The sequence below is a fragment of the Tachypleus tridentatus genome, chromosome 10 (genome assembly GCF_004210375.1).
Source record: "Tachypleus tridentatus isolate NWPU-2018 chromosome 10, ASM421037v1, whole genome shotgun sequence".
NCBI classification, from domain to species: Eukaryota; Metazoa; Arthropoda; class Merostomata; order Xiphosura; family Limulidae; genus Tachypleus; species Tachypleus tridentatus.
In genome coordinates this window covers 42,909,822-42,928,331 of record NC_134834.1, presented here as the reverse complement: position 1 = coordinate 42,928,331, position 18,510 = coordinate 42,909,822, and the positions used below count along the sequence as shown (strand labels likewise).

The window sequence follows — 18,510 nt, the reverse complement described above, 5'->3', positions numbered from 1 at the left end:
ATCTTCCAATGTTTGGTTCTTTGTTTAAAATTAGTGTTTTTATAGATATACTGTAGATTTTTTGATTTGCAATGGGGTATATAGGTTTTTTTTTATTATTTTAGTGAATCTGGTTTCCAATTTTCTTCCTGTTTTGGGATATAGCAATCTGGACATTTATTGCATTATATTAAAATCTTACACTGAAAACTAACAATGAAATGTTGTTTAGTATATGCCTTCCAGTGGCACAGCAATATGTCTGTGGAATTACATGTTAAAAAACTAGATTTCAGTATTTGTGGTGGAAAGCACATATTATGTAGCTTTCTGCTTAACTTAAAAAGACAAATTTCATAATAACTGCCAGGCTCAAAGTGACTCCATTAAACATGCAAAACAAAGCTAGATGATTTTTAGGAAATAAATTTTGTGTCAGTTTGTAATATTTTATATGTATGCAACAAAAATGTAATATGTGGATGTTTATGTAGTAAATGTGATTTATGGATAAATAATTTTACATATAGCACAAACAAAACAATTTTAAATTACCTTTATTGAAATGTTATCCATTATAACTATTATACATCTTACCAGTTCACTATACCATGAGTACTTATACAGTATGGAAACAATTATACTTAACCTCCAGGAATAGCAACTAGCACAGCTTGAACTCGCTTGTTTGTTATCTTGTTGTCGATCCCTTGAGTGACAACTTCCTATCATATGTGGTTTTTTTACAATGGCAAATAGGACAGATTTTACACCTTAGATCCATGTATTAGTGTTATTTTTTTAGCAAGGTATTATAGCTCAAAGCAACTATTAAAGGCAAAACAAAATTGTTTGAACTATTTTGAATTTGGAAATATTCTATGTTCTTGGGCGAAGAGAATAAGTTATTAATGCTTACATGTCATTGGGTATACATGATACCTAAGCTTACATACAAAGTTACAATTAAATCATATAGTTAACTTTCCTATCTCCTACCTCCAAATGTTATGTGAAATTCCACACTCAGATGCACATGGTCCCTCAGTGTGGATTCCTGTACATGGTGAGGGAACCTCCCAAAGAAGGTTCTGTACTTTCAGTTTACCTTCTCTGGAATCTAACCATCTACCCATGTGTTTGCCATGTGTGATGACCCATGAAGGGGAGGAGAGGATCCTGGTGGTTGAGGGATCCAACCCTAACACACCACTTTGGACTTAAATTCCTGTAAACGGGCAGCCATGGGGTGGCACCTCTTGGGTAAATTGACTGGTCCACTTGGGCTAGGGTCAACCAAGTACCAGTGTTGGATGTTCTCATTAGGTGTTGTGCACATTGTATCTGATGCTGGTGTTTGAGTATAGTGCTCACAAAACCCACACATTGCTGCAGTGTCCTTATTTGGCATTGTAGTGTGTCCCCTTGTAGAGCTTCATGGTGGGTAGGGTCAGTGGGCACCGAAATATTCCTTTTTTTTTTATCATGGATCCTCCAAATAAAACCTTAAAATAGTGAAAAAACTGTCCATACGTAAACGAACACATCTTGAAGATTCTGAGCAGCAATCTGTAATATCTGTAACACCTTTTGTACCTCATTTTCTTATCCTACATTGTCTTTCAGATAAACCTTTAGGGCAAATGTCTCCTCTTTTCATTCAGTAGGGACTAAAGGCACTTGCTGGTTCTCCAAACTCAGTAAAGAAGCTTCTATCTGGTGACATAACATCCACATCTCAACACAGTGAACTCCTCTTGCATTCAAATGCAATTTGGGGATATGCCTATTGAGGTCACACCTCATGCTACTTTGAATTCATCATGAAGAGTTATTGTTGAGAGTGATTTGAAGAACATCCCCGAGACAGAGATTCTCACTGGTTGCTCCACCCAAGGAGTTTCTGTAGTGAGGCATATCTTCACTAGCAAAGATGGAAATATGATGCCGACCAATGTCCTCATTCTGACATTTGCATCACCACGTCCACCTGCTACCATCAAGACAGGTTATATTAATTGCAGGGTATGGCCATACATTCTAAACCCTTTCAGATGTTTCCAGTGTTAGAGATTCAGTCACTCGAAGATGTCATGTCGTGGTTCCTTGATGTGTGCTCATTATGGTGGCAAGTACCATGATGCCTATGAGTATGAAACAGAACCTTATTGCATCAATTGCAATGGCTCTTCCCCATCCTACTTTTATTTTTGCCCTAAATGGTTGTAAGAAAAAGAGGTACAGCATTTGAAAATGATTCATAACATAACCTATCCTGAGATTTCAAAGTTGCTGTCCACCACTTCATCTTGAACGTATGCTGCTGCACTTCATTCTACTACTGAAATGGGAGTGCAGACAGATCTCTCTGTGCTTCCAAAAAATCGTTCTTAAACCAGATGAAAAGTTTTTTGACCTCCATGGTTAAAAAGTTAATAAGTCAACCTCAATACCCATCTCTGTCCCTTACATACATTCCAGCAAATCCCAAGAACTGCTTCCTTTGATTCTGGATACAGGCGTTTCCTCAGGTACATCTTCTTCTCCCATCCCAATATGCAAAACGATCATTCATTCATGTCCTCAGTCATTGGAATTCTTTTCCAACAGCAAAGAACTGCCCAACTGACCCAGTGCAAGAAACAATCAATAATGTTAATGAAGCTAAAATTAAAGAAAGAATATAACTTACCAAGTAGCTAATGTTATTGAGGAGACTGTGTTAATTATGATTCATTTTAAACATTTTAAGTAAAGAAGTTGTTTAGATAAGACAAACTTGCTACCACCAATAAAAAACATGGGAAATCTAAAGATGATATATTGCACTACAACTCAAAAGTTAATAACAAGAATTCCTGTAATCTAACAGAAGAGGACTGATATACTTCAAAAACTTCAAACTGATAGTAAATGACTGTAAGATCTAACTTGTGTAAAAGAAAAAAGGTTTGTGGTAATGAACACTGAATATTTTGAGAGAAAGACTCAGGCTGCTCATAATGATTTAAAATGCATACACAATCTGCAGATCACACAAGGTAGATTGAGATGCAAACATATGAAATATGGATATAATATACAAAGAAAAAGTTGATGAAGCATTAAAAAACAGCACTCATTTCTCATCACTAGATGTACAAAGTAGTTTGATTTATCAAAAATTTTCAGTGAAGTTTTGCATTATTACTTGTATCACTTTAGGATGTTCCTCATAAAGACATTTCTTTGTTTGAAATAATTGCAAGGTAGTAGCTATCTCTTGTGCCATGATGTGCAAAACACTTTCGCTCTTTTAAAATTTTGACATAAAATGTTATCAGAAAACTACTGCTATAAATAGTTTTATGTTTGTGTACTGTGTATTTATATCATTATTCCATGCTACCACTTTAACAGAAGACTATAACAGTTGAGAATGTATGATTAATGTTGTTCTGAGTTTAAGGGGACCCAATGGGAATTTTGAAGAACACTCTCAAGATGTTTTTAAATATTGAAAAGTATTACTAAGGATGAAGAAGTATATTTATTTGATGGAATAGGATTTTATTGGCATTGTTGTGCTTGTTATTTCCATATTAAAAGAAATGTAAAAATAGTCCTGTGCCTGGCCACAATCAGTATTGCTATTGTCTCAGCTGCTTACTGTGAAGGTAAGATTTGCTGATGTGATATACAAAGTTTAATTTCATTTTTTATCTAGTGAAATTCTGTGCTAATGACCTGATTGGACAAAAGTGAAATAAATGTACTCATATTATCACTTAAAATATAATCATCAAAAAGATTCACTGAGTAAAATACAGGCCTACCCTTGGAAACTTTCTTTTAACAAATCTGAGTGGTCAGAATGACAGACTTGCCATGGAGTCCACAGTGGACTGTTTTCAAGAAGATATACGATAAAAAAATTCATAATTTCCATAATCTCTGCAAAACACGATATGGTGATTACATTATTACTGTTAATTTATGCTTAGAAATTGTACAATATTTACAATGTTTATTTTGTCAAACAGTTTTTGCATTGTGGAGATTATTCATATCACCAACAGTTAGTAATTATCTGAGAAATCATTTTATTCCTCCATCTACAATCATTTTTCATACATTTTCTGTAAAGAAAAATACTTTGCAAGAAACATTTCTGCAAATCTGTTCTTTTGTAAAATGATTTTCAGGGAATCTTGTTTCATTTATTTGTACATATAATCTGATCTCATTCTGAAGCATTTCTCAATGTTTTTTGTGTTATACTTTTTATAAATGGGTCCCTCTCAAAAATTAAATCACCATGGATACTTCCACAGAAACATCTTGTGTCCTTTGTGACCATCATCAGGCTCATTTTCAGCTGGTAACATGGCCATTTGCTCATTTTGATTAAAAATTTTTTAATGGACAAGATATTCCAAGATTGCGTGGATTCAACACTTTCATGTTCTTTTCTACAGGAACTTGGAGACCATCAGGGCTGTGTTTTGAGTGTCATACTTTTTAATATAAAGATTAATGGCATCACTGAACAACTCCCTCTTACCTTTGCAAACGGGCTCTGTGTTGACGACTTTCACATCTTGTGTCAATCATTGAACATGAGATATATTGAACAGCAGCTACAGACTATCCTCAGTTGTTTTCTGAAGTGGACCAAAGCAAATGGCTTTAATTTCTCTCTCTCTAAAACCCTAATCCCGAAATTCGTATTGGTGAAGTTGTGCTGCCTGTTGTCCCTGAGACAAAGTTCTTGGGGCTTATCTTTGACCATAAGCTGACCTCTGTGCCACACATCAAGCAGCTATGGGTCAAATATACAAGAGCACTAAACATCCTCTGTGTCATCTATTCCACCACTTGGGGAGTGGATCAGTGTTGTTATGCTAAAGATATATCGTGCTCTTATTTGATCAAAACTCGCCTATTAGTTCTCACTGGTCCATGGCTCTTCCAGGACTTCAGCCTTAAAGATGCTGGACTCCAATCAACTTCAAAGACTTTGGTTTTTGCACTGTGATTTTCTGCTCTTCTCCAGTTCAGAGCTTATACATAGAGTCTCATGAACCTTCTTTGCACCTTCGCTGTTTGCATCTGTCTTTACAATACACTTCAAAACTACATTCCTTACCAGAGCATCCCACCTGGGGTTGTGTTTTTCTTCCTTGGTGGGCCATACTTTTTCAGAACAGACAATCTGTCATTAATCCTTTTGGTCTTCAAATCCATGCACAGTTGGATGATTTGGGTCTGTCCTTGGATAACATTGCTCTATCCACTGGTCAGCCCATCCCACCATGGCTTTTTATAGTCCTCATATGTGACCTGTCTTTAAGTCATCTGAGAAAAGCAGACACTCCTGATTGGAAATACTGTCTGTTATTAGCTGAACATCTTTCAAACCATCCTTCCATTCCTATTTATACAGAAGGTTTGGAATCAAGTGTCTACATGGGCTCTGCCATGGTTTGTTGTGTGCAGAAATCACTTCTACAGCTTCTGTGTTCACTGCTGAACTGTATGCCATTTCTGTTGCCCTGGATCACATAGAAGCTAAGCTGTACTCAAACTGCACTATTTATACTGACTCGCTTAGTTCTCTACTGGCCCTGGAATTACTTCATGTTAGTTCACACCCTGTTCTCACTGATATTCAAAACTGGCTAGCACATTTCTCTTTAACTTCTACTTCTATCCACTGACACTGCAGCTAAATCTGTCTGTTCCATACATGGGCTATGGTCCTGTATTCAAGGCTCGGCTCTGTGCCAGTTAGCAGTCGACTTGGAGTGAGCAATGTGAAAGCAAGCTTTTCCAAATAAAACCCTCTTGGATTTTGGCAGTCTTGCTTCCATTAGGATCAAAAAGAGGAAGTTGTTTATCTGGGATTGATGCACCAATGTGTTGTCTATGTAACCTTCAGGTCACAATAGGCCACATTTTAATGTCTTGTTGTTGTTATGACTTTCAACGATGGCACCATTTTAAACATGTTCTGTCCCAAGGTTTGTCCATAACATTAGACTATTATTGGTGATGGTGACACTGTCCACCTTAGAAATGTTTTTAGTCTTTTAAAGACCATTAATCTTTTAATGCCATTTAAGTGTTTCAATTTATACATTAGACCTTTTTTAATGTGATTCTTTTTTAAGAATCACAGTCCATCTAGTTCAATTTGAAATTAGAAAATGGCCATAACATCAAAATACTTGAAACCAGGACGGGAAACGCTAACTTCAGGTGACTAACGCTGCTGTTTGAACTATCCGTTAGTCATCCTGGTGAGTTACTATTAAAATTTTGCTACAAGTCTTTTAAAACTTTCATTACTTTTTGAAAATGGCCATAACGTGAAATAACTCGGAACCAGGACTGGAAAGGCCAACTTCAGGTGACTGATGGTGGCTTTTGTAGTTACCTGTTAGTCTTCCTAGGGGGGTATGATAATTACAATTATGCTACAGAAAGACCTTTACAACTTGTATTACTGTAGTTTTCTCTTACTGCTGTAGACTAGATGTAAACATTGGTTTTATGCTATTTATATATTTTTATTAAGTTTGTTTTGTTTTACTTTAATTTCCTTTTTTGAATTTTACTAAATTTAATTTTAACTTTTTATAGGATGTTTGGCATAGATAGTCTAGCTGCTTTGTGCCATAAAATACCAAATCAACCAATCAATCAGTTGCACATGGAAGTTATCCACCCAAGAATTGAATACTGTATAGTAGTAAGATTTGTGTGATGTGTTTAAATTGTATATTTTTTTGTAATACAAATATTCTGTAAAGTTACTATGAAGTAAGAAGCATTTCCATTCTTCAGTAGTTTTTTTTTTTTCCATACTAATCTAACTATTGTGAGAGTAGCATTTTAATTAGGAATTTCCTTTTGTAGCTTATTGGTAAATAAGTTAAGATTTACTTTTTGTGTTACTGTTTCTGTGATAACACAGGCCTGCAATGGTTTTATTTTCTTGACATTTTTTACATTTTCTAAAGTAATTCCTGTAAGATGGATCTGAAAATAAAATCCCTTTTTCTACTTCAGAAAATGTCATATGTACTTTTATATAAGTGAATCACTTTCACTAAAATTGGGTCACATTTTTTATTAAAATGTTGACAACTGCTGGCTGTAGATTTCTATGGAATGAGTGTCTTGATTGTTCTAGAATCCATGAGAAACTCATTGCTAGTATATAAATGATAAACAGGCTGCAAGAAGTGTTGTTTTTGAATAGTATTGGTTTGTGCATGCACTTTGACATAATTTTTTTTCATTTCAGTGTTATTTATTTGTTGTTTAGCAACCAGATGTGTATATTACCCAAACATATTCTGTTACTGATTGTGGTAAATTTTTGCTGGGCCTCAGATTAGGAAATTGACTTCTGATGAACAATTCAAAAGAACAATGAGGACAGTTGAAAAAAATAAGTGTGGATTGCTTTTAAATATGACATTGACAAATGTTTGGGAAAAACAAGGACCCAAATTATGTAAATATTATCAATAATATGCTTGATAAATTCAAAGAACTCGCTTGTAATACAAGCTTAAAAGCTCATTTCCTACATTCACCTATTGAATTTTTCCTGAAAATCTTGGTACCGTCAGAGAAGAAACAAGAGATGGAACGGAAATCAGGAAAGATGGAACATCAACATTATGGTTAATTACTGCTGGGCATTCAAGTGAGATGTTCTAGAAACAATATATAAAAGAAAAAACTTTACGTAATTTTGTCTCTGCAAAATATAATTTTCACAAAAACAAAATTAGGATGTATGAGGGTGTCACATTTGTTTCACATCAATATTTTTTCCATTTTCTTCAGATTGTTTGTGTTTTCATTAACAAACATAATTAAAAATGTCACTGTGGAAAATAAAATAATTTGATTTAAGTAAGAGTGTTTTTCATACTGACTTGTAAAAAAAAAAAAAAAATCTGTGTGATTTAGAAAAAAAACAAAACATTATTTTTGAAACCTGCATAGCTGAATTACGGAAAATGCATTATTAAAACCAAAACAAATTTTGTGAAGATTAAATTTACAGGCTTATGAATTGAAATGTGTTTTTCAAACAGGCTGACAGTTATGATGATCATATATGTTTTACAACTGTTTGCAGTTTTTTCTTTCTTTGCTCAAGTGATATTGCTGGGCAAGGGATGCAGTGCATAACATAGAGGAATCTGAATAAAAGTTGTTTTTTAAATAATGGTTTTGAAGCACATTTCATATGACATCAGGTGGAGTTTGAGTAAAATATTATAATAAATAGAAGTAACAATAAATTTAAGTAATGTTAATTTCAACACTAATTGCTTATTTTTAACTTCTGATGAATACAAGTTACCTACATAGATCAGAACTAAAACTTAATTGAGTAATTTGTGTAGGTTAGAATGTATTCTTTTATTAATTAAGTACTTTTGCTGTTACATTTTCAGCCATAATTCCAATAGTATCTCGCACAATTCTACAGCTAATAATGTCTACTAAAGTAAAGAAACAATCAATAATGTTAATGAAGCTAAAATTAAAGAAAGAATATAACTTACCAAGTAGCTAATGTTATTGAGGAGACTGTGTTAATTATGATTCATTTTAAACATTTTAAGTAAAGAAGTTGTTTAGATAAGACAAACTTGCTACCACCAATAAAAAACATGGGAAATCTAAAGATGATATATTGCACTACAACTCAAAAGTTAATAACAAGAATTCCTGTAATCTAACAGAAGAGGACTGATATACTTCAAAAACTTCAAACTGATAGTAAATGACTGTAAGATCTAACTTGTGTAAAAGAAAAAAGGTTTGTGGTAATGAACACTGAATATTTTGAGAGAAAGACTCAGGCTGCTCATAATGATTTAAAATGCATACACAATCTGCAGATCACACAAGGTAGATTGAGATGCAAACATATGAAATATGGATATAATATACAAAGAAAAAGTTGATGAAGCATTAAAAACAGCACTCATTTCTCATCACTAGATGTACAAAGTAGTTTGATTTATCAAAAATTTTCAGTGAAGTTTTGCATTATTACTTGTATCACTTTAGGATGTTCCTCATAAAGACATTTCTTTGTTTGAAATAATTGCAAGGTAGTAGCTATCTCTTGTGCCATGATGTGCAAAAACACTTTCGCTCTTTTAAAATTTTGACATAAAATGTTATCAGAAAACTACTGCTATAAATAGTTTTATGTTTGTGTACTGTGTATTTATATCATTATTCCATGCTACCACTTTAACAGAAGACTATAACAGTTGAGAATGTATGATTAATGTTGTTCTGAGTTTAAGGGGACCCAATGGGAATTTTGAAGAACACTCTCAAGATGTTTTTAAATATTGAAAAGTATTACTAAGGATGAAGAAGTATATTTATTTGATGGAATAGGATTTTATTGGCATTGTTGTGCTTGTTATTTCCATATTAAAAGAAATGTAAAAATAGTCCTGTGCCTGGCCACAATCAGTATTGCTATTGTCTCAGCTGCTTACTGTGAAGGTAAGATTTGCTGATGTGATATACAAAGTTTAATTTCATTTTTTATCTAGTGAAATTCTGTGCTAATGACCTGATTGGACAAAAGTGAAATAAATGTACTCATATTATCACTTAAAATATAATCATCAAAAGATTCACTAAGTAAAATACAGGCCTACCCTTGGAAACTTTCTTTTAACAAATCTGAGTGGTCAGAATGACAGACTTGCCATGGAGTCCACAGTGGACTGTTTTCAAGAAGATATACGATAAAAAAATTCATAATTTCCATAATCTCTGCAAAACACCATATGGTGATTACATTATTACTGTTAATTTATGCTTAGAAATTGTACAATATTTACAATGTTTATTTTGTCAAACAGTTTTTGCATTGTGGAGATTATTCATATCACCAACAGTTAGTAATTATCTGAGAAATCATTTTATTCCTCCATCTACAATCATTTTTCATACATTTTCTGTAAAGAAAAATACTTTGCAAGAAACATTTCTGCAAATCTGTTCTTTTGTAAAATGATTTTCAGGGAATCTTGTTTCATTTATTTGTACATATAATCTGATCTCATTCTGAAGCATTTCTCAATGTTTTTTGTGTTATACTTTTTATAAATGGGTCCCTCTCAAAAATTAAATCACCATGGATACTTCCACAGAAACATCTTGTGTCCTTTGTGACCATCATCAGGCTCATTTTCAGCTGTGATGTACATTTAGCTCTAACACACAAATTAAGCACCAAATCCCCAATTAGCAGTATTCTTACACACTTTGATTCTGTGCATCAGTTTTTCCAAAAATAATTAATATCTTTAACAATACCACTTGCCTATTTTACTGTCTTCTGCAATATAAATTTATTAAACATGAAGTATTGAGTGACTTTCAGAACAGCTGAGAAGAATGGATACTTAGCTAGTACATTTAACAAAATAAGATGCAAATCTAGTAGAAAACCATCTTCAACAGAAGGTCTTATTTCATTCTATTACAGTTTTTTGTTAATAAGAAACTTAACTATTAAGCTCAATAATTTCTGTAGCATTGTGGTTTTAATTAAAGTAGAGGAGAGAAGTTGGGCCCAAGTTTAAGTATTTTTTTCCAAAATATAAATAAGTGATTTACACAAAATTTTATCCATATTAAATAACATTTAGAGGATGTGCAAGGTAGCTAAAATTGCACCTTGTAGCTCACATTATATTTACATATTTTGTATATTTTAAAATGTTCCAGAATGTCCAGAGTGATTCTAAAAAGTTCTAGAATTATGGAATATTCCAGCATATTCTGGAATATTGCATGGAATTGTCAACATTATTCAGAATGTTCAAGAACAGTCAACATATAAACAGTCTATGCTTTTACATTTTACTTCTGCAATAATCTTTATAACATGACAGTAGTTGCTTGAATTTTTACAAGATAACTTCAGGTTAGTCAACCAAAAGATGATTATTGAGTTTTTTTTTAAATATCCGTACTCTTATTGCCATTTTTTCCTCGTAGAGTATGATTTACAGTACCTAGAGCCTTGTGTCATGTTTCATGGATGGTCAGGGAATTATATGTCTTCAAGATCTGGATATTTATGGGATAGTTTAAGCTCAGTGATTAAAGAAAGTGGTCTCCTTGATATCTGGATCATTGTTGTTTGAGTTTATCTTAGGGCATGGTTTACTGCTGCTGATACCATTAATTTCCGCTCACAATGATCTTAATATCATACAATGTCTTGTTAAGTATAAGAAAGTGAATTCTGTTCTTTCAAAACCTGCATATCAAATATTTGCTGGATGTCTGTGTTATGTCAATGAGGAACTCGTTAGTTTGGCATTATTTGATTCAGTTGGATCCACAGAGACAAAACAAGTAATGATAAAGACAATAAATAAAACGGAAGGTATAGATGAACCTTTGAGATGCATCCAGCTAATTATCAGAAAGTCAAAATTAAAAATGTTGTCGCAAAGAACAAGACATATTCTTAGGTCCTGTTAATTTCTCTCTGGATTTCTGGATTTACTCCAAATCATGGGAGCTTGAACAGAACTGGAAGGAAGCACTTCAAACAGTTCAGCACTTAAATGTGGTACATGATAATGCTGAAGTGGTTGTGGTCCTTGGTGAGAAGCATAATTCCATCATAAAAAAAAAAAAAAAAAGAACAGAAACAGTTTCTTTCAAGTTGTGTATGATTATGGAATGTGCTTTCCTAACAGCAGAAAGGAAACAATGGCAATGCAAAAGTGACTAATCATACTCAAATCATATAAAAATCTGTAATTACATAATTAATTATATATCCTCTGCTGGGATGGCGGTAAGTCTTCATATTTACAACACAAAAATCGGGTTCGATTCCCCTCGATGGACTCATCAGATAGCCTGATGTGGCTTTGCTATAAGAAAAACACACACACATAATTATATTATTGTGCAAACAGTAAAGTAATGTAACATACTTAAAATAAATCATTTTTCAGTGTGTAACAAATGGATTTTTATATCACATAATACACATGGTACAAGGCCACTGCAGTCAAGGACTTCAGCTACTTTGGATAACCACTAAATATGGTCAAAAATGGATGAAATTTGATTTTTACTAGTTTTTAGTACATTGAAACTATAATAGGAGATAAGAGTCTTAGAATCTTTAACCTGAAACTTTATCTGCAAATAAGTACTACCTAAATTTGTGTATGTGTGTTATGGTAATAATCTTTAAAACTCATCACTTTTAATTGTTTTTAAATTAATGCTTTTTATATTAAACTGTGTAGCTGTTTTTCAGTTAGTGTTATTTAAGTGAAAGTACTGTATGGGTTTAATTACATTTATTTTTAAACAGGCCTTATCTTACTAGTACTGACAACATAGTCAGACAGAAAGGAACAAAACTGCTAGCTGATGTTCTTCATTATACAGAAAAGGATTCTGTGTCAAGAAAGGAAGGTATTGTGTATCACATACTTTACTAGTATTCTTACCAATTTTGAATAAATTGTCTGAATTACTGTACAAAATTATTAGTTTTTACTTTTATTGCAATCAGATTAGTAGGTCTTAGAATTCTATATTTGAGGTAGTTTTTTAGAAAATGTTCAACTCTTTGGTTTATACATCATGGGAACTATTTCATTGTTTCATGTAAACACTGTAGAAAAAAAATATTGACAGTATTAAAGATCTTAACATTTAAATGAAGTGAAAATCATTAAAGTGTGTGTATGAAATTTCAATGTTGAAATAGTATTCATTTTACTATGAACTTTTGTTATCAACAAATTCACATGATGATAGTTTCTTTCAATTTTATCAGTATTTAATTACATACCATTCTCTCTTCCTCCTGTGTCATATGATTCTTTAAATTCCCTACTTCTTAATCTAATCCCAACTAATTTTCTTATTACGTCTTTCTGATACTGGCATTCAAGATGATTCCTTCCTTTACTGACTGTGTTTCTACAACCTTATGCTTTGTCTTCCTAGTTTATCTGACTCTTATATTCTGGGTTTCATTCATTCAGATTTCTCTTTCAGATTCCAAAATTTGGAATCTCTTGCATGTTTAGGGGAAGGGGCTATCTTACATTGGTTTTGGTCTTCATTGCCCAAAACTCCTGCCTTTGCCTGATCCTTTTTACCATAATTCTTTACCTCCCCTCTCTACATTTCAAATTTAAGACACTGTAATATACCTCAGAAAAGTTTATGGGTGATTTTAATTTCTCTTTCTTCTCCAACATAGCCCATTCCACTTCTTTCACATTCTGCTCACTTTTTGTTGCTGAGAATTGTTAGGGAGAGATATACTTCTTTTTCAGGTTCACTTGTTTCTTACTTGCTGTGAAATCTTTGCCTGGTCCATTTTTTTATCCTGATATTTTGGGGAGTATTCTTGATGTGATTGAATAATGGGCAGAGGCTGCCTGGTTTCAATCCTTGCTTTCATCTTTAGTTACCACAAAGTTCCAAACCCAACCATCCACCACTGTATTTTGACTTATTTCAAAGGAGGTTGTTTGATTCAAGAAACCAAATGAGGCAAGCATTGATTATCCTCTCTAAGATCTTACTGAGACAACTTGTCAAAGCAATGGGATGGTAATTCGAAGGAATCATAGGATCCTTCCCGGTTTCAGAATAGGGAGTATGATAGCTTGTTGCCAAGCATCAGGATAGACATTTTCCTGCCATATCTGATTAAAGACAGCTAGGAGAATACTAAGAGAGTTCTGGGAAAGGTGGCATAACATCTCATAATGTATATTATCAGGTTCAACTGATGTATTGCCAGACTAATGAATTGCAAGTTTGAGTTCCATCAGTTTGTAGTCACAGTCAGTTGAAAAAGAAAGAGGCAGATGCTCCACCTGCATTTCAATGGCTAAAAAGGAAGGGGATAAGTTTGAAGAGCTAGATACACGAGAGAAGAAGTCCCCAAGAGTACTGGCAATGCTCTATGGATCTGCAACTTCTTGGCCATCAAATATGAAGATAGAGAGGGAGGGCAGAATTATATCTTCCACTCACCCTCCAGATCTTATCCCATATAACTTTTGTGCTGGCAGTTGAAGAAATGCTGGAGGTGTATTTAATCCAAGATTCCTTCTGGCTTTGACGTCTAACTTGCCAAGTGTGTGCACAGGCTTGCTGAAATGCAATGCGGTTTGAGAGCTTGGGGTATCTTCAAAATTTACCCCAAGCACGTTTTTCATGTTATAGAACAAGCAGAATTCCACCAAGGGCGGGGATGACATAAGGAACACATCGAGGTTATAGGGATGCATCAAGTAGCAGCTTGTATAATACTGTTGGTTACTGCTGCTATACAATCTACTATGGATGATTTACATAAGATGGCAGGATCAAGTTCCAAGAGAGTAGTGAAAGAAGGCCAATTGGCCTGGACCAACTTCTACTGAGGTACATGGGTTAGGTGGTACTGATCACGGCCAATCTCTCATAAGATGATGGGAAAATGATCATCACCTTGTTGATTGATGTCCACCTCCCAGGAAAAGTGAGTGAGTAGCAAAGGGGAACAGAAAGAAAGATCTATAGCTATAAATGACTGACTGGGTGCATGAAAATATGTGGAAGAGCCATTATTGAATCGAGCCAGGTTGTGGTTCAGGAGCATATGCTCTATGGCACGTCCTCTCACATCAATATGGCAGCCACCCCAGAGGGGATTATGCCCATCAAAATCTCCCAAGAGTAAAAAGGGGTTGGCAGTTGCTCAATGAGGGTATCGAGGTCTAATTGATTATAATGCATTTCAGGTGTAAGGTATAGAGAGCAAATAGTGATGGTACAAACCAAGGAGACATGGATAGCTACAGCCTTTGAGAGTGTGGTCAATGACAGGGATTGGGTGGGCACATGCTGATCAACCAGCAATGTAACTCCCCCATGTCCCTGTCCTACACATAGCCTGTCGTTCCGGTATAATGAATAGTGTCAGATAGTAACTGTATTTGTAAGCTTTAGAAATGTTTCCTGCAAAGAAAGACATATGTGATGATAAAAGTCAATCAGATCTTTGATGTCAGTCACATTTGACTGGAAACCTCGACAGTTCCATTGGATTAGTATGGCCATGTGTAATTGTTTCAGGGGAGAAGACAGTAAAGAGTCATTCTGCTTACAATTATGTTTTTTTTTCTTTTTGGATGTAGGTCTATTGCCCTCTATGGATCCTGCTCTAGCTCGAATGGTCGAGGCTGAATTTATCGGTATATGTACTAATGATTGAAGGCATGGACAAGTGATTTAATTTTTGGGGTATCAACAGAGGGAGACCCCATGGAAACATCTTGACTTGAAGAAAGTGAAGTTTGGCAATGACTGGAAGGTGTGGTCAAGACAAAGATGGAAGGAGACATTGATTCATGAACTGTGTTGATTTTGGGTAGTGTTTCATTAAGATTTGCTGGTGAAGATTGTGTAGGGGATAGGGTAAGATCTGTTTGAACTCCTACTGTAGTAGTAGAACGGGCTACAGCAGCATCATTTTCAAGCCTCTGTGTAAGTGAGATTGTTAACTGTCTTGAGACGTTGTACTTCTTTTTCTTCTACCCATTTAGGGCAAGAGGTAAAATAAGAAGGATGCGTACCATTACAGTTTATACAATGTGGTTTGAGTTAGCAATCAGTGGCATTATGGTCTTTACCACCACAACGGGCACAGGTTGAGGAACCACGGCAAGATTGTTTTGAATGACCAAATCATTAAGAATGGAAACATCGTACAGGATTTGGAATATAAGGATGCACCTTACAATTCAGATATCCTGCTTTTATTGTAGTGGGAGGATGTGGTACTGTAAATGTTACTATTAGAACATTTGTTGGTTCCAGAATATCATCTTTTCGAGTGAAGATTAAGCATACTGCTGTGACATCTTAGCTGGTGAGACCTGCAAGGATCTCTAATTCAGGGACAGTCTTTAAATGTCTTTCAACTGTGACTCCTCTGGAAGTATTCAAAGTGGAATGCAAAGTAACCTCAATGGGTATGTCCCCCAAGGCATTTGATATCAGGAGTTTGGAATGCTGTGATAAAGATGTTTCCACTAAGATATCTCCCGAACGTAGCTTTTTTTACCGATTTAGGGGAGCCAGCAAGCCCTTCTGAATAAAAAATGGGGACATCTGCCCTAGAGGTTTTTCACTTAAGGAATGCAAAATTCAGAATGATGGGACAGATTAAAGTGGTGAGTCAGGCTGTTCAGATTCATCAATGCGTGGTTGTTTTCCAGTAGTCAGGTTTTTATTGATGGTTTCAAGTTGTGTTATTTTTTTTGTTTTAGGAGTATCCATAATAAATAGAAAATTTTTCGGTGCCCACTGACCCCACCCACCATGGAGAACTACAAGGGGATGCACTACAGTGCTTTAAGGGCATTGCAGTGATGCCAGTTTCATGAGAACTATACCCGAACACCAGTGTCAGACATAATGTCCACAACACCTGTTGTGGTCGTCCTATGCTGGTACTCAGTTGACCCTGGCCCAAATGGACTAGCTGAATGATCCTGGAAGGCCACCCCAAGACCACTGGTTTACAGGAATTCAAGGCCAAAGTGGTGTGTTGGAGTTGGACCCTTCAACCACCAGGATTCTCTCCTCCCCTTCATGGGTTACCACGCACGGCAAACACACAGGTGGATGTTTAGATACCAGAGGAGGTAAACTGTAAGAAGTAAACCTTCTCTGGGAGGTCCCCTCACCATGTACAGGAATTCACATCAAGGGGGTGAAACCTGGGAGAGAAGAACCCATTCCATTAGCAGAATACAGTTCATATGAGAGTGGCATTCTACAAAGAGATTTACAATGCCAAGGCAGGCAATAAAACAAACATGTGGAGAAATGGCTCAATAAAGGTCTAGGGTTTAAAAGCAAAAAAATACTGGATCGGCAACCCCCTTCATGATTGATATATGAAACAGTCATAGATTTGTTTGAATTGATCATAATGAAAATATCCATGAGAAAAAGTAGAGTGGAAGCCTAACTGATGAACTACATTAATATGGAGAGAAGATTCATCATAGGTTCATGTAAAGTAGTCATTCAAAGATGTTCCCCAACCAGAAAGGGAATCATCAGTGAAGAGGAGCAGATCCAGTTTGGATGGAAATAATGGAATATCATTAGTGATACTGAATTGGTCGACCCACTAATATAAATCCTCAAGCACTGGAGGGACAGAAGATACTCTCAAGGTTGTGCATAAACCATTGAAAGAGGTTCATAGATACACAATTCAAAGAGATAAACAGTTCCAGTGAAGGCATGATCCCCTAAAGAAAACACGCTTCTCATGCAGGATGTGGAGGATACATGAAAATTCTTATGACTGGTTGTTTCACAGCAAGCAAGTGGATGGAAGAAGGTTGAATATTACTGACAAAGGAGATAAAAAACACTCCAAAAAGAACATGAAATCGAGTGGAAGTGACTAAATTTTGAATGCACTGACAACACCACCTCCTTGAGAATTGTAAATGGATGAGAATAGATGGAGGAGGAAAACTAGGATTATGAATAAGAGGAAGGGAAGAGAATTGGAGATAAATTCCATGGTTAGAAAGTACAATAACCTCTCTAAGTATGGAAAAGTGTGACCATAGGTACATAAACAATGACAGATGAGCTTCCGCAGAACCAATTATAACTTAGTAGTCATCAAAGAGCTTGAGGTAGAAAAGGTGAGTCGGGAAGTGGGAATTGTGTGGGTTCGGAAGGCAACGCTCTACGATAGACCACTTAATTTGCCTTGAAACATCAATCAGAGAAGCCTTTTTAAGGCGACAACATCTTGTTACTGGTTTTTTTTATTTAGAAAAAGCTTACAATAAAACATGGAGATATTGTATCTTACGAGACCTTCACTCATATGGATTGCGTGGCAACTTGCTGCTTTTCATCAAGCAATTCTTAATGAAGTGCCAATTCCAAGTCCATGTGAGCTCTACACTTTCTCATTTTTTCCCACAGGAACTTGGAGTCCTTCAGGGCTGTATTCTGAGTGTCACACTTTTCATTATAAAAATTAATGCCTTCAATGAAAAGCTACCCCTACAGTTGCAAATGGTCTTTTTGTTGATGATTTTCACATCTCATGTCAGTCATCAAACATGAGGTTTATTGAACGGCAGCTAGAAACTGCAATCAATCAGATACTAAAGTGGACCATGACAAATGGTTTTAAACTTTCACTCTCTAAAACCGTTTGTACACATTTCTGCTGCAAACAGGGAATCCACCCAGATCCAGAACTCCATCTTGATGATGTTGTACTTCCTGTCGTCCCTGAGGCAAAGTTCTTAGGTCTCATATTTGATTGTAAATTAAAATTTATATCACATATCAAGCAACTTCATATCAAATGTCTAAAAGCATTGAACATTCTCAGTGTCCTCTCTTCTACCTCTTGGGGAGCAGATCGATACTCCATGCTCAAAATTTATCATG

The 18,510-nt window shown here is 35.1% G+C and overlaps 1 protein-coding gene across 7 annotated transcripts in view; it reads left to right on the top strand.

The window, feature by feature from the left end:
- Positions 1 to 18,510, top strand: part of Mms19 (MMS19 nucleotide excision repair protein) — a 105,672-nt gene that overhangs the window by 14,730 nt on the left and 72,432 nt on the right. For all 7 annotated transcript variants that reach the window (XR_013015698.1, XM_076461041.1, XM_076461040.1 and 4 more), the window contains exon 3: positions 12,371 to 12,474. Coding sequence is in view for 6 of the 7 variants with exons in the window: in XM_076461041.1 (XP_076317156.1) it covers positions 12,371 to 12,474 (104 nt within the window). In the remaining variant the exon portion in view is untranslated. The remainder of the gene's footprint in view (positions 1 to 12,370; positions 12,475 to 18,510) is intronic.